At 42.8% G+C, this 20840-nt stretch overlaps 1 protein-coding gene across 5 annotated transcripts in view; it reads right to left on the bottom strand.

Moving 5' to 3' along the window:
• mctp1a (multiple C2 domains, transmembrane 1a) overlaps positions 1–20840 on the bottom strand; it is a 141377-nt gene that overhangs the window by 26623 nt on the left and 93914 nt on the right. For all 5 annotated transcript variants that reach the window (XM_034091834.1, XM_034091836.1, XM_034091835.1 and 2 more), the window contains 4 exons: positions 20347–20448; positions 19781–19855; positions 17583–17702; positions 9645–9761 (listed from right to left, as the gene is read on the bottom strand). In XM_034091834.1, the coding sequence (XP_033947725.1) occupies positions 9645–9761; positions 17583–17702; positions 19781–19855; positions 20347–20448 (414 nt within the window). The remainder of the gene's footprint in view (positions 1–9644; positions 9762–17582; positions 17703–19780; positions 19856–20346; positions 20449–20840) is intronic.

Here is a 20840-nt window from a genome sequence, read left to right as displayed (position 1 = left end):
TCATAAACAAAGAGGCACACAGGGAGTGTATGACATAACAACGGAACAAGCAAGTTTGGCTTTTCCTGTTAAATAATGAGGATGAAGGATTGAGATGAGGACATTTCAATTCACATACAGCTCAGACCTCAATCAGTGTGTGAAAAGCAGGCAGTGAAACAAATGTCTTGGCATATACAGTATGGAAAGCCCTGAACCAACAACAGCAGCTTGAGCCACTGTGTTTAGCGACACCATATCTAAGTGGTTAGAGTTACAGTACTTCAGTTGTTTTGGTGCATTTTTGAGCATGTACAAGTTCATGTGTTAGTCTGATGCCAATGAGCGGCAAATCACAGATCACGACGGTGTCTCGTATCAACCCTCTTCCTGTCGATCACACATCAAAGCTACAAGGTCATATTGTTGCTCCCAATTTGCATAAACAAACACCCATATCATAAGCCCTACAGCTGTTAACCCCATCTACTCTCATTGTTGTATTGCTTCACAAACCCCAACCCCCAAACATCTTTGCTCAGCCTCAACATCACCACAACCCCCTAACCAGCTCCAGAACAGCACAAACTACTTTGGAGAAATCATTACTTAACAAGACAATAGCTTTTGTCTTTTTTGTTTTTCATTGGAATAAGGGGGGAAACTATGTGGCGGCTGACATAAGCCTCTTATGTAACTGCAGCTTCCCACACAAACAAAGAGGAGTTCAGAACAGCAGAGTTGAGAGGGTAGCGTCAATAGTGTGTGTGTTCTACCAATAGCTCGGTTACACTAGGCAAATGGTTATTGTGCATGTGCGCCTTCACCCCTTGTTTTAACTGTACAGCAACTGGTTATTCCCACTTCACTGAGACTCCATCAGTGTCTAGACAAATAAGTTAGATTTTTCACAGTTCACAATCTCTTTATTGATACAGAATACATTCATATACTCTACAGCGCACACATACCAGAGAGGGAATTCTTGAGCTCAGCCGAGGCAAGAGATGTAGACTTGATACAGTAAAATGAAAGCCTTCTGGCAACACTAAGCAAATGAACTATAACTGCTTATAAAGTCATCATGGTTCCTCCCAAATCCTTTCACCCGTGCCAAAATACAAACATAATGGATTCCACCACACAGAGGCTTTACTAGGGCACGCCTGGCACACGCTCCAAACTTTAAACAAAGGGAATGAGCATGAGCTAGCTGGAGAAGCATGACCTAGAGAGACAGAGAGAATGATAGAGTCGTTTGTCTCCCTCTGCTCTGCGCCCTGCTCTCTCTCCTCTATCGCCTCTGGTTACAGAGAGAAGTCATGTTTCCTGCGATGAGACACAGTGTAAAATTAATAAATAAAAAGACATGGAACATGTCATCTGCCCTGAAGATTGCCACGGCTAAATGTGTGCACTGAAGCTACTGTCTCAGTAAGGGAGGATATAAATTACCTCAGTGCAGCCGATGAATTCCAAACATCTTTCTTTCTTTTTCTCCCTCTACCTCTCTATTGGTCCCATTCTTTCTAAGACCTGTTTGCTGTATGATATCATTTGTCTGCTTATCCCCCCATTATCATGTTGTTTGAATTACTATCATTACAGCACGGCGGCATCAAAGCCTTACTGTCGACAGGACGGCGTAGAGCTCACGTTGCCTGCAGAGCTGCTCCAGTCAATTCTACATCTACTGAGGTGGGGATTAACATATTCAGACCTATTCAAATGATACAGGGATGATGCAGGCTACTCTCACAGATTACACTGTGCCCCATAAATACATACAAGGATTGTGATAGTATAAAATCCACACAAACAATATAAGTGAGTACAATGACATTGAGAGTTCAAAATAGCTGTGAATATCTGAATACATCTGTTTGGCCTTAGTGGCTTCAAAACTGATTTGTAAGAACTTAGTTTATGTTGCGTTGGCTCTGATCCCGGCTCTGCTACACCACTCTCATTCTGGCTCTCTTTCTGTACTTCCAATCAATGCAAATATACTGCCTGTGAAGAACAAACTCATGTCAATTCTTTGTCTGTCAGAGCCGTGGCCCTCAGAGGGGGGCCCTTCCATCTGCACTGCCCCAGCCAGGGCTCACCCAGCAGGGGGCTTGAATGTCTTTACTCGAAAGGGTAAAGAGTATGCTGCAGGTAGAGATTTTGACGTGAAAATAACTTGATTTTTTATGACACCCAGTCCATAAACCAAACCAAATCAGAGGTGTAATACCCCCTTGTTTGGTGTTTTCTGAATGCATCCTTTCATGACTTTTTCTATAAGCTACAAAGCTGGGACTTAGAGTGACCTATGTTTTGCATTGTTAGCATTAACATTTAGCCTTATAGAGTGTGATCTTTCTCCCCATTTACTGTTGCTTTGATCCTGATGAAGTGTGTGTGACTAGCTTACATTTTCCTGGACAGAGTTTGATTTAAGTCTGGAAAAACAAGAGTAATCTAAGTTAGACCAAAGTGTTTTTGGATTTGAATTTCGCTGCACAGGCTGATTGACTGAGGTGTGATGAGTTGTTGAGGTGGTGAGAAGAAAAAGCAGAAAAATAGTTTTCAAGAACATTCTATCAGGTAGAAATTGAAGAGGGCAATTTGTTTATTCTCCTTTTGCCTACACAGGGAGCTTCTCTCACAGAATCAACAGCACAAGCTAAATGTGCCTATATTAGGATGGAGAGCAAACACTTTGGGGCAAACGGGTTCATTTACTGTATGTGTCCTTGTGTTTACAGAATAATCTGGTGACTCTGTTGTGTGACAGTAATTATAGGTAACCGTAAACTCCTCAATTTCAATCAGGGCAGATTTTTTTTAATTATTCAGTATCTGGACTAAAAGTCTTCATTTAAACTGTGGCGTTTGTTATTCTTGTCCAGGTATAAACTCATTAAACCCCTTCCCTGAATAATACAATGTGAAAACAAGTAGTAAAATTAGGTTATAGGGAAAGGATATCCCTTCGAGGGGTTGGTTGCTCCTTCAACGAAAGTAAGTGAGAAAATAAACCCTGTTGGGATCGATGAAACAAGTGCGCATGCAGACACATACACACTCCACAGAGAGAAAGTAAAACTACCTGAAGTAGTAGCCACATCATTTCCCCCCTCCTCTGAAATGCTTCTAAACTCGGCCCTCTCTCTCCCTGGCCGGGCTGAGTTCCACTATCTCCCCTCCTAACCTTCCCAATGACAGCCGCATTGGGAATTGACGCCGAAGCAGACATCCCAGCGAACATGAAGATATACTTTCTGCTTTTTTTCTCCTATTCCTCTATCCCTCCCTCCCTCCATCCTCCTGCTGCTCTTCCTCTTTGATACGTGAGGGGGTTTTAACCTCTCCAGCTGCTGAGGTTTGGCCGATTGGCTGGCTGGGGGATCTCAAGGCCCTACTTGGTATGCACCGTCCATGAGTGTGTGTGTGTGTGTGTGTGTGTGTGTGTGTGTGTGTGTGTGTGTGTGTGTGTGTGTGTGTGTGTGTGTGTGTGTGTGTGTGTGTGTGTGTGTGTGTGTGTGTGTGTGTGTGTGTGTGTGTGTGTGTGTGTGTGTGTGTGTGTGTGTGTGTGTGTGTGTGTGTGTGTGTGTGTGCGTGCATGTGCATATTGCCTACACTACAGTTTCTGCAGACTTGGGGAGGGCTGTGCGCCTGATAAGGGCTGCTGGCTGAGTCTGGCTGACCCACACGGGCTCTTCACAAGCTGTCAGAGCCGTGGCCCTCAGAGGGGGGCCCTTCCATCTGCACTGCCCCAGCCAGGGCTCACCCAGCAGGGGGCCAGAGAGGGGTGAGGCTGGGGGTGGGGGTGAGAAGGGCAGCTCCATATTCATGAAAGCAACACCAAATCTGTTAGCATTTGAAATGATTGAGTTTCACAATAGTAATGTACACTCTGTGCATTTGGGATTGTTTATTCGCTGACAAATCAGTAAGTACTGTATGTGTGTGCAGGGATTCAGCAGCCATCAAGAGGAAAGCACCGTTGCACACGCTCCACTAGCCTTCTTGACACTGTGAGTAAATATAGTAAATCCAGTGATAAGATGTGTTTCTTTCTCAAACAGATGATGCTGTATTGTCTTATTGTTTCTTATACTCAGTTGTGGCAAAGAGGGCTAGAGCTGGTACACACTTGATGTGCAATCAACTGCACACAAACCCACTCACATCTGTAGGCTTTAGCTCAAGGTTTAAACCAAATAGCTACAGCGGGTGTACTGTATAGACAAAACAACAAGCACTGAGGCAGACACCCTGCTGCTGACGTTGTTAGCAAAAGAGCACAGACAGTTACAAAGGTTCAGTATGATAAAGGGAGTTAAACAAACGGAGGGAAAGAAGGAGAAAGAGAGACAACATGATGAAAAGGAAGGCTGGGAAGAATCTGCAGTGGCATTCATGATGCTCCCGATGCTCCCGTCCCGCTTCAAACTATGCCCGTCGCCTGTCTTTCTGCCTGCCATCCTATCTGCCAGTTTAGCAGAGACAGAGAGGAGCAGAGAGGAGCAGAGAGGAGCAGAGAGGAGCAGAGAGGAGCAGAGAGGAGCAGAGAGGAGCAGAGAGGAGCAGAGAGGAGCGCGGTGATGCCGGGGCGGCACGGGGGAAATCAGTGGGGCACAGGCGCTCCCAGTTAAAAGTGACATGACCTTTTGATTTTGTCACCTGTCACCAACTGCCATGTCTGACTCTGCACTGAGGAGTGCCTGCCATCCGCCGCCGTTTCCCTCTTCCTCCGTCTCTCTGTCGCTCCATCTCTCTGAATACCTCTGTCTTTTTCTGTCTCCTGCTCCCACTCCATCTCCTTCGTCTTTTCTTTCCAGAGTTGCAGTTTTATTGGGAAAAAGTGGAGGTGTGACTTTCTGGAAGAGTTGAGGTATAATAGGCAACATTTCCTTTTTTGCTTCGAGCTTTCCCCATATTTACTCGTGTGTTGTGCGTGGCTCTTAATGAGGGCAGATGTCAAGGCACAGTGTGTTTAGAGACGCAGAGACGGCTTTTTTTTTAGATGCAAAATCAGGGAGAAAATAGAATAGATGAAAATGGCAATGAAGGCTTGTTGTAGAAATGAGACGATGTTCCAATAAAATCAGACATAATTACAGTTTGGAAATAAACAAGATTCTTTTTACTCTAATGAACAATATTCGGCAGTCTCACAGAGGGCTTCACAGTCAGGAACATACAGTAAAGAATAAACCAAAATAAGTAGAACAACATTGGCTTGAAAAAAACCCCCTAGTGAATTATTTTATTTCTAAAAAAACCTCTATTTGTGTTTATGGCAATGCTATTAACTAAATATGTAGGGCGGGTTGAACGTTTCTGTCAGTGTGAAGTATCTTCAGGCCATTGGGTCTTCTTCTGTGTAATGATTTGGTGAATCTATGTAATGGTCTGAAGCATGGTATAAAGATGATGGTCCTCCAGTGTGACAAGGCCTAATTGCCCATCATCCTGTGGGAAAAAGAGACATCACCATGTTCTGTATGTGCCCTCTATGACAGCCTGTGCCAACATGAACACCTTCCTAACATCTGGTAAGGGCCTTTTTGGGCCAACAGCAAAGATGCATTTCTACTGGGATGCATCTCTTGCTTCTTAATCTCAACGCGCATTGTATACACTCATGCAAGCAGGCACACACATGAACACACCACACTGCTACGAAAAGACACACGTTCACAAGCCTTGCAGACGTTTTCTCTTCCAGCAGAGCCACCTGTCCTCTGTTTGACCGAGCCCGGCCTACTGGCTGCTTCCTTTGCTACAGGCTTGAGATGGATCTAACGCACACATTGCTCCAGGTTTCAAAACAAGATAGAAATTGAAAGGAGGGGGTCATGTCATTTAAGTGCTTCTCCAACTCGCAACAATAGTGGACTCAATAGTTACTGTATGCAAAGACACATTCTTAGCCATGTCAAAGCAGTATCATACTCCACATATATTGAAAAGGAGCAAAGGTTATCTTCTTTGTTTGTTTGCTTCACTGAGCATGTTACAGCACGGCACACAGGGCAGCTTACAGTGTTGAAGAGTCAGGGTTCAGGGGTCAGAGTGCTACACGATAAGAGAGGAGGTCATAGACCTTTCTGGTGCGTCACCTTTAATCGCTGTTCTGAGGACGCTCCGACTGCTTAGCAGGTACTGGTCAAGGTTGGGGCGAGGGTAAGGAGTTCTGATCCGAGATCTGTTTGCAAAGCAGCATGCACAACATTTAGTGACCCTGAGCGGTGAATTACAGCGCGGAAGGAACACTGTGTTTGTTTGTTTATTTGCTATAGACAGGGCTATGGACTGTGGTTGCGGTGTAGAATCAGAGAAGGGTCCTCACATTGAACCCATCAGATGGAGCAAGGCCCTTCAGTTCATTAGGAAGTCTGTACTCAAGCGTATACTCTCATTTGGTCTCTCTCTCTCTTTCTTCCCCCACCCTATCCCTCTCTCTATCTCACCCTTCAGAGTGAGTTCAACAAAGATTCCTTTGGCATTACCCTCACCCCAGACTGCTGGAAAACCGCAGCACTCCGGATGCTGACCCTTGCTCGGCTCAGCACAATGCTTTAATTTGGTGTGTTGTTTAAAGTAATTAGAAAGCCTTTTTCCCTTGTTTGCTTTTCTATTCTTCTCTGTTCTCTGCCAAGTGCGAGGGGGGAAATTGTGAGTCGTCCATGACTTCAGCTTGATAAAGACTCGGAAGAGGAATCCAGGGGACCGGGAGAGGAAACGAAGCACGCAGATACTGTCTCGCTTTACTCACTTCCCCCTGCACCACCGCAGATTGGAAAAGTCTGAAAACAAACAGGGACAGGACTCGGGGGATACATGCATCTGAATGTGTGTGTTACAAATGTGTGTGCTTATGTGTGTGAAGCGTTTGCAAACACAAATGACTAAAAAATAATGAGTACTTACACAACGCAACATTAGCTGCTGTGCATGTTCTAATTTAACTTATAATACAAATATCACACCTAAAAGATGCAGAGAGCTGATAATGGAGCGATTGCATTCACCAATCCTGAGGCAGTGAGATTGCAATGCCAAGACAAGAGATGATGATTGTCAGAGAATCTTCTTTGTGTGGCCTGTGCTGCTCTGCACAACTGTCACAGCGGCAAGAATAGGAGCATTAACGGTGCTAATCTTTGACAAGTAATCCCACTTTCATCGGATATATTGCTGCGAAAGGATGTATGCACACACTCCCGCATACGCACACTCGTGGATTCACACACATTTTATGGAAGTATACGTGCATATTCTATGAGTAACACACAGATAACTTATCCCCATCTACGCACGCTGTTTTTCCCCCCCACACAAGAAAACACCCTGCACACCCTGTGAGTGACTCACAGCTGTATTTCTATACTTGTGGTCGTGCCTGAATCATATCCTTGGAATACATTAACAAACCAGACTCTGAAAGATAGCAGGACAACACTCTTACAACACACAGCATTCATGCATCATGCACATTCCCCTATACTACATTTACACTGGTATCCTTTCCTCTTGAATTACGTATTTTCCTCTGACAATGTCACCAACAACTTGAACCAACTTCTCTTAACCCCCTCTACTAGCAGCACTGACGCTCTTGTCCACACATATTAAGCTGTACACGTAAAGTAAACAAGGCATAGCTGATTGTGATCATAATAGAGAAAGGAGACATTTATCTGAAAGAAGGTTGGATATGAAACTTTCCAGGAGTGCTCTTGTGGCTTGAAAAAAAAGAATTGCCTGGCCTTGGTGATCTGTTCAGCCCAGTGTCCCAAACAGATAAGTCCTTTGAAATCAACCAAACACTCCGAAGCCACTCAATGAGGATGATGATATTGAAGCAACACTTTAAAAGTAAAAAAGTCTGGGATCATGATGTGTAATTAATCAAAGATATATAAAAGATTAGCAACAACACAAACTACAAGACATTCAATAAAAGTACAACAAGTAAACAGTGTATTAGGTTTTAAATTCCACTGCTCCAGATAATCTCCGATTTAAAAAGAGTGAAACTTAAATATCCTATTCACTCATGTGCCCATATCTCCTCTTGTCTCTGAGTATATGTCAACTTTGTAGAACTCACCAGAACAATATTGTCTTTCTAAAACGGCACTTGCCATACGAGTATCAACAATATCAACATGTCTTAATGTTCCAACCAATTCCTGAGGTACTTTACACACAATAGTCCCTTTCAAGGAGGAGAGAAAAGCAATTCTGCATGAAGTGGGAGTTACATGCACATACTCTTACTTGAAGTGAGTGGCACATTAAGAGAATATGTAACCTTTGTTGCCTCATTTTAATTAGGAAGTACATTGGAAAAGAATATCATTAGGTCTGGATAAATATAAGCAGCAGGTGGGGGCACAAATGATCGGTTTCGTCTTAAGGTATGTGGGATTTTTTTTTTGTCAAGCAATGTTGCCATCTACAGGCGGAAGGTATATCCTGAGGAAGTCAAGCCTCAGTCATTCACAAATTAAAAAATGATTTATTTTGACTGTGAAACTACCTGCATTAACTAGCCGTTAATTCTTGACTGACTTTATCCAGTTTAAATGCTCTTATTTTCATGACGTACCACCTATTACTGTATAATTGCCACGTAATTGTCAAGTAACAGACTTATATCCGTCACATAGGGATTGTCTTTTCTGATTTAATTTTCATCGCTTTACATTTTCCACATTTGAAAATAGAGGCTTATAAATAGAGATGCTTAGTTCTGGAGACTTACCAAATAAATCTTTTGGCAATTTATACACAGTTTGCATCTAATTCCATTTGTACGTGTAACATTACAATGACACATTGCAATGAGATTTGGTTCATTATAATGACTGAATTTATCATCTTTTCCAAATCCAATCAAACCCAAAGAATCCTTATGAAGAAATAAATATACACATAGAGAAGGCAAGAGACTGCAAAAAAATCTGAGGTCTGTTAACTGGTTATTTCCAACTGAGACTTGGAAAAAGGCACTTATTAAAATTAATCACTTCATTGTTCACGCTCACTCCATAGTCCAGCTCTCTCTCTCGTTTTCACTCTCTTCTCTCCAAATGTGCCGGGCCATGATTAAAACATGTCTGTTTCTCCATGACATTGCTTTGACATCATTTAATTGGTATAAGAGATAAAAATAAATGAATTAAATAAATATACTACCAGGTAAGTAGCGTAACGTAGCTCAAGGTGACAGCCTATTATTTCTCCCTTTTCTTTGCCTCAAAGAAGGCAAAGTGAGAAATGTGAGATCCGAATGTGAATGCAGCTCCTCAAGGGGCAGATTTTTTTTTGAAAATTCACCAGAGAGGGATTTTAAAATTAAATTCCAATTTGGCTCAATGTTTGTGCAATTTAATCAAAAGTATATTTCAAATGAGTTTGTATAATGAACATCTTGTTTCTTTAAAAAAATAAAAAAAAGGTATCATGATTTTCCAATCATCTGCATATGGATTTTATATATATTATATCTCATATCAAAAGGCTGACTTGCCTGTAAATATGAAAAATGCTGTAAATAATATTAATTTGGTGTCCGAGTATTACCATGCATTGTGTTTGGAGGCTTTTACAGCCAGAGAGAAGAAAGGCGGAGGGATATCAAAAGGTACGGGGTCACTCACCATGTCTTGCCTGGTATCCTTCCCTGACGCAATGAGGATGTAGTTCCAGACCAGAGGCAGCAGCAATGCCAGAGGAATCATATAGAGTTCAAAGTTCCACACAACGATGACAAAAAGCTGAGGAGAGAGAAAAAGACAAAACCATCAGCCAAAGAAAAGTGAGAACAAAAAAGTGAGAACAGTGTGGGCAGAGAATGTATACATTCAAGACCCCATGTTGACCCTGGTGAGGCAAACTCCTGAGAACGTACGCCGACCATATGTGCGATTGGAAACGCATTCAAACACATTCATATGCAGAATCATAACCGCCATGGAACAAAGCGCACAAAATAAGACTGTGCTTCAACAAAGGTGCAGGCCTGGTGTCGGTGAGCCTAGGTTCAACACTCTGACCCTCAAGGCTTTCTAGGCCTTCAGCTGAGGAGGAGGGCGATGAAGAGGATGAGTACGAGCCGTCAGAGCCTCTTCCCTCCATGCCAATCATCCCAGAGGCTGAGGTCATGTACCGTTTTCAGCCGCAGCACGTCAAAGCTGACCCTTCCATACTCAGCCCCAAACCCCAGCATCTGACCTCACACACCCCGCACCCCGAGTCCCTAACCCTGTCACTCCAAGCCCCAATACCCTCTCTCCTTCCCCAAAAGGCTCTGATGCCCCATCTCTAACCTCCTCTGCACCCATCTGCCAAAACCATAACCTCTATACCTCCCCTCTCATCACCAAACAAGAAAAGTACCATCTGAAAATTAACCTCTCCTAAAACCCTCTGGATTTGGCAGGGCTCTTTAGCCGATGACAAGAGATTATTATGGGGCTTGTGAGAAGATATATGTGGGAAAATAATATTGCTAATGATGGAAGCTTGTCATCTTATCACGGCATTGTATCAATTGTGAGAAAGGATTTGGGGAAATGTTAGAGTTTAGCTCAGATAGGATCATGTGTGGGAATACTATCTTTAAGAAACAAAAAGAACAAATCATTTGTATTTTCTAATATTTGTATGTTGAAGTATACACATATATTTCATAATTAATAAGACTACAGCAACAATTATAACACATGCTAAACATGCCTGATACTGTTTATTAAATTCAAGTGAAAGAATTGTATTATTTTAAATATGAGCAAGGAAGATTTAACTTATATTGTCGGTATAATAATGCATCCATGTTTAACAGGCAGTTTTGATGGGAAACTTTAAAGTGTAATTAATACCATTACAATATGAAGGAAGTAATGTGTCTGTGTACCAATTATGATCTGTTTGGCTGGACAACATCATTAACAATCAAATAGTTTTATTTCCGTGTGTCAAGAGGATGAAGAGGGAGAGAGGGGGGGAAATGAAAAACAAGCTCTTCATTGTGTTTACAGTCTAAGGTGAATGTGGATATGAGGTTCAACAGCCCCTCAAGAGTGTGTGTGCAGCTCTGCTATTACTGTCGTGCAGCCAGTCGGACACTAAACTGCACACACGCACTATCACACACACACTGTGCCGTCAATGTTGCATTTTACACACACACACACACACACACACACACACACACACACACACACACACACACACACACACACACACACACACACACACACACGCGTACGTATCTGAATATCAATGCAAACAACTCTTTACATAATTAAACAATAACATTTTCCTAACTTTTTCCCTTCTCATGTATAAAAAAAAGTTGGTCAGGCTCATATCCAAACTTTTTAATAAAACTATCTTTATGTAAAATTCACTAACAGAGTTGTAGTATACAAAGCAAAAAAAAGACATAAATGAAACATTAGAAATGTCCAGTACATTTACATAATGCTCACAGCAAAATGTATTTTCAAATAAACCTGAATGGCCTTGGTGCAGCAACAATATCTCCCAAAAGGATCGAAATCTATCCCCGTCTCTCAGGCTCAACTTCACTTTCTCAATTACAAAGAGCCTTTCTCTGATACAGCTGTGTAGGAGAATTGGAAATGAACTATTCAATAATTCATATTTGTATACTAATAAGCAACACAACCATTTCCCTTCATACATCAGAAAAGAGGCAAGGACTGTGTAAGCTCAGCAAAATAAACTTGCATACAAACAAACATATCACATGCTTGAAAAAAAAATGTCTCTGCAAAATATAACCATTCTAAAATGATCCATCTTCCTGCAAAGTATTATAGTTTACAAACTCAAAACACTGATAAACATGTAATAATCAGTTTGTAATACAATCCGCAATAGAGGTGCAGAAATATGTCTTCAAACAAACAAAGGAGCTCACTTGTCTTAAAAGTATTCTCTTAGCAGATATAAATACCTTACATAAATCTTCATGCAGATACAATGTTCTTTTCAAACGCTCTGCTATAAATAACACTTACAGTAGGCATATTGTAAAGTAAATATATGTAGTGTCTTGTTCTCTAATCGCTTATGGTATCGTTATCACACAACAGGCGAATGGATGTGCTCCACACTGTCCTGATGCTTAAATGAAACCTTAATACCCTGTTTTTTAAAAAAAGGATCTTGCTTTCTTCTCCATTTGCCTGAGGTTGTTTAACCTGCCGTCCCCCTTCATTCCTCCTCCATTTGATTTTAGTGGCTGAGGTTAAAGTTTTGACAGGCAGCAAGAGCAACCGGACACCCAGGCTCAGCAGTGGCCGGCCCTGCCCCGTCTCCGAGCCCCCCGGCGGGGTAAGAGGGGCCCTGCAGTGCCTGGACCTTTCCACCAGGACCTGGCGGTCACAAGCACCCCCCATTGCGTCCTACACCAGATAGCAAGCTCTGCGCCTGGGGAAGAGGGAGTGGGAAGGAGCCTGCTGTGGATGTCAGTGACCAGAGGAAGACGGTGAGGGAAAAAACAATGATAAAAACATGCTGGATCGAAGGAGGAAGAGGAGGGGGGGGAATGCAAAATGAAGCTCCAGATGTAGTCAAAGGGAATCATTTGTAGATGACTCTGCGTGGTCAGAGACACACAATGTAGTGACCGGTTGATATCTGAACAAGGACTGAGGGACGCTCACCAGGCTCCACTCTGGCTTTCCTTTTAAATACTGCTGATTTCTTACCTGTGTGCTAATGTAAAACATTCATATAAACACAGTGGATGGTCTTTCTCTGCTTATGCGCTTCTATATTATTGAAAATATGTAAACACTCTAATTAAGTCTTGAGAGTGTGTATATAAATGTGCAACAGAACAGAAACAATAATGAGATATAAACCATTTTCTCTCTTCTCATACAACCATTGTTAGAAATAGTATCTGTAATTATCTGAATTAGAATAGAGTAGTAACAAATATACATTCAAGAGTCAGGTTAGTTATTTCTACTATAGTGAACATTTGATGTTGTCCCCAAAACTACTGGCAGCATTTACCTTTAAACAGCTATGTTATCATAAAAACCCATCATCACTCTTTTTAAATCATTTGCTTTAACAAGTGTTTTTCATACGGGAATGATTTTTTTAAGAACAAAACTAATCACTTGTCGTAAAACAAAGTAAAACAATATTTTCCTCTGTCAAATCTGCTAAACCATTTCAAATATGGTTTAAGGCTACATTTGAACTGGGCAAACTTCACATCTAAGCCCCAGCTGAAATTCATACGACATGTGTAATTAAAACAGACAATCACAAGCAGGAACAAAGTAAAAACAATGGCAGTATAATTTGTAATATTTTGGCTAAAATACCAATACATAAAATCAGCAAAATAAATTATTTTGACAAGTCTCTGTAGTCTAATTTCATTACAGTTATATCTTAGATGCCCTCTCTTAATATTAAGAAATCCCCTGAGCACAAGAAGATATATTAAACGTGTTAACAAAATAGAGAAGTCAAAATGATTTATTCAAGCACTCAGTGTGGCACGTTGAGAGTTGTATCTTGCATTATTTGTTTCAAAACACAACCCGCGTCCTTACGGCTCTGAGCCGCGGCTCTGTGGGAGGGTAATATGCAGTACTTTGGCTTACATTAACCACACACCAGGCTAACTTTCCCCCTGCTCTGTCTCAGTGGAGTGAAACTGAAGTTTGGATTTCAGAGTTCCCCTTTATCTCTCTTACATCAATTTCCATGCTGGCACTAAGTGTTGCCAGATAACAACTAGAAGTCCTGTTAAGTTCGAGGGAGAGGGAGGAGGACTGTGTCCTGTTAGTGAACGGACCTCCCCAGCATTCAGTGGTGCCAGACTGCCCCCTGCTGTACTCCTGCAGAATATATATCCACAGCACAACTAATGCTGCTCATCTGATAAAACAGCAGCCTGAATGACTAAACCCAATGTGTCAAAGCCAGTCATTTTCTAAAAACATAAAAAAATAAAACAAAGCATCCACCATTTTATGACTGCAGTTATAAAACGGAATGTTACGAGAAGTAAAGATGCCGAGTCCCTGACGTCTCAACAAAAGGCCTCGCACATTTTCCGTCTATCTCTGGTGATTAAACTCTGGTTTGGTATTCTTGGTTAGTCATGGCACTATATTTCAACTATCATTCGTTTAGCAAATCAGGAGAGCAGTAAAATGTGAAAGTATATCTTTCAAAGCTGTCCCTTGCTGTGGGCAAAGACAAACTCACGACTTTAAAACTTTCAAAAGTTAGACTGCTTCTTTGAAGAGGAGTCAAAGGAGCAATTTAAAGAGACCTGGAGTGGTGTGTACCACTGCTATGGCGTCTCTGCACTGTGCATGTGTATTAAACATGTGCAAACACACACACCCACCCACACTCCAATAGTTGCTTCTGTACCTGTCTTTGCTTTTTTCCCTTTTTTATTTCAGCAGGGTGAATTTTTATCTAAATGCAAAGCAGGTGATAGGTGCTCCAGTTTCCTCTAGAAGTAGCTCCCTTGTCTGGGCTCTCTTCCTGATAAGAGTCCTACTTTGCCTGACATAAAAGAGCCCGGTATCATTTCCCCTGCCTCCCCAACAACCCCCAGCTCGCTGCCCTCGTCCTTCCCCGAGCTTCACAAAGCTGCCTCTATTTGCTCCCAATTCAGAGCCCAATTGCAGATAAAGTTACAGCAAATTTGTTTGGAGGAAGAGCTGCTGAGGCCTGCGGTCCCTGGGGCAATAACAGCCTTGTCTTGCAGGGGCCGTGGGGAGAACTGGCAGCAGCAGGAGAACAGAACCCTACACCGCTCAGCCCCACAATGGCCTCAACTCTCCGGGAGAGGAGGCAAAGGAAGAGGAGGGGAGGGAGCGATACAGAGGAACAGGGATGGATGGAGGGAACGGAGGAAGAGATACTGAGCTTGCAGGTGTGGAGAGAGGAAGCAGAAGCTTAACCCTGAGACAGAGAGACACAGGCACCGAGACCAACACCCACATGCACACACACACGCTCACACACCACCCATCATGCAGGACAGGAGGTAACTCCAGTCCCGTCCATTGTGCCAACGCCTCAGGCAAAGCTGCCACGGTGGCTGATTCACTGTCGGGATGGGTGGGTGACAGCAGTGTGGGTGTGAGAGAGAGAAAGGCTGCATGTGAGACTATGCGATATCTCTCTTTCTCTCACATGCGCACAAAACACACACAACATACACACTAATCACAGCTGGCACTAATGGGCGATGTGTACATGCGGCTGGCAACTTTTGGAATCGTGCAGAAGGAGAGCAAGAGACCATGAGGAAAAATGTTGAGCGTTTTTATGGAGGGAATGTTGTGAAGTGACTGCATTTGGATGCATTCACAAAATACCAGAATGATATGAACACACTGAAATTCCTCCCCTCGGGCTCACTGAGCAGTTGAGAAGTGCACACATTTGTAAGTTTAGAAGTTGAATTGCCCACAACTCCACCTCTGTAGCTACAGCCCTGTTGGAAAGTTAAGTGTAACATCTGTCTAGAAAGACAGCCAGACAGAAACACACGTGCACATGTGAACAGACACACATGCCCATAATCACACACAGCCGTACACCTTCATGAACACATCACCTTGGCCAGATGGCCCCCATAAAAACCCACTTAAAGAGATGAGCGAAGTGATTAAGAGGCCTCTCAAAGTGAGGGAGAAATGAAAGAGGGATGAAGAAATAGAAGGGAGGGAGGGAGTACCTGGGTAGAGGAGAGGCCCTAAATACTCTGATGCTTTTAGCTAAGTGCATAGTCCTACGATAACAGACTCCCAAAAGAGTGGGAGAGGGGGGAGGAAAAGCACAATGACACCTACATTTCAGACTTTCTATAAACTATAAAACGCTATGTCCTTGGCCTAGATACACCCTTTATCATCATCTGAATACTTTGAATTTAAGCGAGTACAATGAGAATATGAATAGTCTGCACTATTACTCAGAAGGGCATGTACTATACGCTGTGTTTTCTAAAAAGGGTGAAGGGCTATACAAGGCATGTGCATGTGTGTGTTTGTGTGTGCTGACATGGAGGTTGGGCTATCCAAGGCTGCATCCTCCTCTCACCACGAAGATTGGCATCTCTGAGTCGACCTTGTTTTCTGTGAATTCGTCCAAAAACAATGTGTCTGACATTTTTGTATTTCTTTCTTAAAGATAAAGGGTGCTCACACCCAGTTCAGCCTTACATGAGAGTAAATGTACACACACACACACACACACACACACACACACACACACACACACACACACACACACACACACACACACACACACACACACACACACACACACACACACACACACACACACACACACACACACACACACACACACACACACACACACACACACACACACACAAAATGTTAACTGATCAATACTAGTCTCTTCTGACCCATGTCTTGTGATGACACCGTGACCTGCTGTACAAACACACACATATGCAGCCTCTGCAGAGATGAAAATGGTGTCAGACATCCAAATACTGCTAATGTCTAATGTCTGCTGTGAAGACACTTAGTGCTCCTACAGTAAAGGGCTCGGGCGGGGCCGGTCCACCTGTCCTGTAGCTACTTAAGTCAGGACACTAAACCAGACAGGATTAAATGCCTTCTCTGTCATCTTTAGGGTAGGGAACCTCCATTCAACCACTCACCGCCCTGCGGGAGAATGTCTTTTACTGATAGCTCTGCTGTCCAATTACACTTCACCTTATAATACCAGACACAGATGACAGGAGGGCAAGAGAGAGAGGACAGAGGAGGATGATGGGAGAAGAGAGAAAGAAGCTACCATGTCCACTGTCTGCAGGAACAGCTTGTCACACTTCAATAGAATATAGCATCATTTCCAACACAAGTATTTCAATGTGTAAGGGTCTCAATTAAAATAGTGTTCAAGTTTCAACACCAACTCTCCACTTATTCCAAGCAACTGAGTACCAAAACAGACACTTTCCACGTATAAACCATGTGTGCTTTTACACTTAATACAAAGCTTGAAAAGGGATTTAATCGCCACTATCTTATTAAGAAATTGAGTATGTGAGTAAGAGTCTGTAGTGGGGTTACAGTGTGGAAATGTACTTAGCTGTGCTTGAGACATCAACAACCCCCCGTGTTAGAGTGTGCAATTACCAGTGAAGGATCCATACTTTGTCAGCAGAAATGGTCCTACAGCCTCTGTTGCTCTCCTGCTGTGCAGATGTTAACTGGCAATATGAGAGTACTCGGTAAAATAGATGAATGTTGTCTATTTAGAATAGTACTGATCCATCAATGTGATTATGGTGATTTAGTTTCAAAACGTGTGAGGTAATAGTACACCCAACTCCATGTCAGTTTATTTCTGAAAAGATTTTGTCTACGTAAATCTTCATTTCACCATATTAATAAAAAAGCATTATCATATGTTTTGATAATAGAATCAGTGTACGCAAAAAGATAAGATTTAGGTCCTGTTTCAGTTTCGATGTGAATGTAATATGTCCTCATGTGTGGTACTGTACAGGTATATGCGAGTGCAGCTGTACGTACTACAAAAGCACAGATGCTCCTCTGCGGAGAGTCCCATTCGAAGCAGCTGTTGATGAAGCAGCCTGTGTTGATCAGGAACATGATGCAGCGACGAACTCTGTTGAAGTTGTGCAACAGCAGCTAGCAGGGAGACAAAAACAAAAGTGAATGATTAAAACAAATGAAGATCCTGTTATATGCTGTAGATGATATATCATTATGTCTCATATATTATCATATTAATGAGACTTTATGTGACAGATTCCTGTGTGAACAAACTAAATCGCATCAGGGTTGTGACTTTTTAACATAAGCTTCACGTACAAACATTATCACATACTGTATGTTTAAGAATGAATTTCCCTCTTTTTTGTAAAGGTTTTGAGTGAATTTGTCACAATTAAACATTTAATACACCATGTATGTCTTCGTTAAAATGACCGTAAATCTTAATACGGGCACTTTAAACCACATTGTGTCTCAAACTGGAAAGTTAAGTAGAGCATTAAGTGTTTTAAATGTGCAGCTTTTACCCCACTTTGGCTTTAATATTACTGTCTAATAGTGCAGCACTGAGGACACCAAGAGGACAATGTCATGTGTTCCTTCTTTGGATAGCTATATATGGATGTGGATCAGCATACAGGACAAACGGCCGCTTAAAGTGTGACAAGATGACTCACAATGTTGCTGTAAGTCTTCTCTCCAAGTGATAAAGTGAAGTACAATAATTTCCAACAGTCCCTGGACTCTCCTCCCCGAGGGCTCTCCGTTCATTTTGGCCAGGTATGAGCGAAAGCTGGCTAACTGCTGTCCTCCCCATGGGTTGCCAACCATTCAGGGAATAGCAGTATAGCAGTGCAGAATGCCAACCACCCAATCAGGTCACCACCAGGAGAAAGTGCTCCCAAAGGACAAACTGTCTCTGCAGATCGCTGTTCAAAATATTCTAGGCCATTATTTTACTATTTAGAAGAAAAAAAACTTCTGTGTGTGTGTTTGAATGTGTGTATATTGTGGGTATACAGTATGGGTTTGTAGCACTACAGTAAAGTCTATTGTCTATATGCATGTGTGTTTCCGGGTGGATTTGCATGTGGTTAGGGGTGGCTTGGCTGCTTTGATGCTAGATGAGAGGAGGATTGTGAAGTCTTTTTGTTGCTAAACTAAGGATGACTGTATGGTTTCCTGCTGGGGACACACAGACCCTGAAGACAGCAAGACTGTGAATCATCCATTTCCACGTTCCTCAGCGCATGCACTTGATGTACATGCTGTACTCTTCTGGGCTTATTATTGCCTTAACTGTCTTGATTTCCATGAAGTATTTCATAAAGTGCCTTGATTTATTCCTCTAAAACAAGAGTGGTAAAGCCATTTATTAAGTCAAATGTGACAATTACGATTATATGGTTTTGTTTGGCAGCCAGCTTCTGTTTTTTTTCTCTTTACTGTGTATGTTTCTGCACATTAAGCAGCGAGCAACAGCAGGGGAGCTGCGACCACACAAAAGAGCCCTCACGGGGCAATCCCTCTAAAGCAGCCAGTGACATCATCATTGCGAGACGCTGACATGGGTCATCTCAGTGAGTCAGAGGTGAAATGCAGATGTAAAAAAGATTCTGCACTTGGGGGAAAAAAGAGTAGAGTGGGCCGAGACAGAGAGCAACAGAGAAGGCAGGAACAGTGAGGAAAGAAGGGAATAGATGGAGGGCTGACAAAAGCCTGGTATGGGAGCTGGTGCGTGTGTTTGCTGCGCTCGACTGTGCATGGCGCAGCTTTGACTGCTGAGCCCAAACGGTCAGTCATATGACATGTCTGATGTGGGCCAGCCCCTACTATTCAGCCCTTTGTGGTGCCGCCACACTGAGCGGCGTGACAATGAAGTGCAAAGCAGCAGTGGCAAAGAGGGCCAACTATAAGGATGGCCAATCTACTTATGCACCCCAGAGCTGACAGCTTGACATTTCTATTCACCACTCAGAGTGGATGCAAGGGGGGAGAGATGAGAGAAGGGAGAGAGGAGGGAAGAAAAAAAAGAAACAAAATGCTGTTTTTCCTTCAATCATGTAGTTGTATCTTGCCCACACAGTTGTTCTGGTTTACAAGATGCCACTCTGCAGGCGTGTTGGTTTCGCTACAGACAGTTAGGCAGAATAGGGTGGACACAGATAAAATAAGGCGGAGAGGTAGAAGATCAGTGTTGGCTGCTGATGTACCTGTTTGGACACTCTGGGCTCCTCTTCGATATACTTCTGCTCTATGGGAATCAACGTCCTGAGACCAGCCTTCACCTGGAGGACGGAGTGAACACACACAGCCTTAAAAACAGCAAATGGTGAGAGTGAAAAGACACTTATTTCATAGCGCAAATAAATAAAATGACAGAATTTATGACGATTATATTTATTTTGAATGTTTTTCTGTATACATTGTGTAATGATATTGGCAGCACATGCGTAGAGCGTGCCCCATGTCAGTGGTTAGAGAGCGGGAGAGAAAGCTGTAAGATGGCCGCTATAGGACACACACAGCGATGGTGAATGGGCGAACAAAGGCTGTTGAGAGGGAGTCTTCGATAATTAAAGCCAAAACGAGGACGAGGGACAAGGGATGAGATGGAAGCGAGGGAGGGGGGACAAACAGAATAAAGACAACAGCAGCGTGGGGGGGGGGGGGGAGATGCTGGAGAGAACAAGAGCGGGATGGAGGGAGAGGATAATGGGGGGTGGTGGGCGAAAAAAAAATCAGGGAGGAGAATCAAAAAAGCTAAAGAAAGACTTACAGCATTAAAAATCACGTCTATTTCGAGAAAGATGACCCCTTTTGTTGGCCCTGTCAGCTCCTTGCTTTTCAAGGCGTAGGCTTTGCGTTCTCCATTTTGGATCTGTGGGAGAGGGACATGACAGGCGTCTGTCTGGCAATACCCGGCTGAATCGGCTCCCCGGGCCACCTTTGAACCTCAGCTGCTGGCGCTGACAGGGAACCCAAAACAACTGTGGCAACTCTGACAAGTACCTGTTCATTACCCACTGCAGCTCAGCTCTGTCAAACAGAAATTAACTATCCTGGGGAATCATACTGTACAGCAGAGCAGGGATATATTAGACACACAGTACTTTTTACAGGCTATATATTTTTTTGTTTACTATAAGACACACTTGTCTGTTTTTTTTATCGTCGTTCCATCTCTCTATCAGTGTCATTTTCATATCATCTCTCATCCCCTCACTTTCTGTCTTCTCACCTATCAATCTCTTCTTTTTTCTTAGGCTCTCT

This window comes from Pseudochaenichthys georgianus, chromosome 9 (genome assembly GCF_902827115.2).
Source record: "Pseudochaenichthys georgianus chromosome 9, fPseGeo1.2, whole genome shotgun sequence".
In the NCBI taxonomy this organism is placed as follows: Eukaryota; Metazoa; Chordata; class Actinopteri; order Perciformes; family Channichthyidae; genus Pseudochaenichthys; species Pseudochaenichthys georgianus.
The sequence above is the reverse complement of the archived record's forward strand: the minus strand, read 5'-3'. Positions and strand labels throughout refer to the sequence as shown.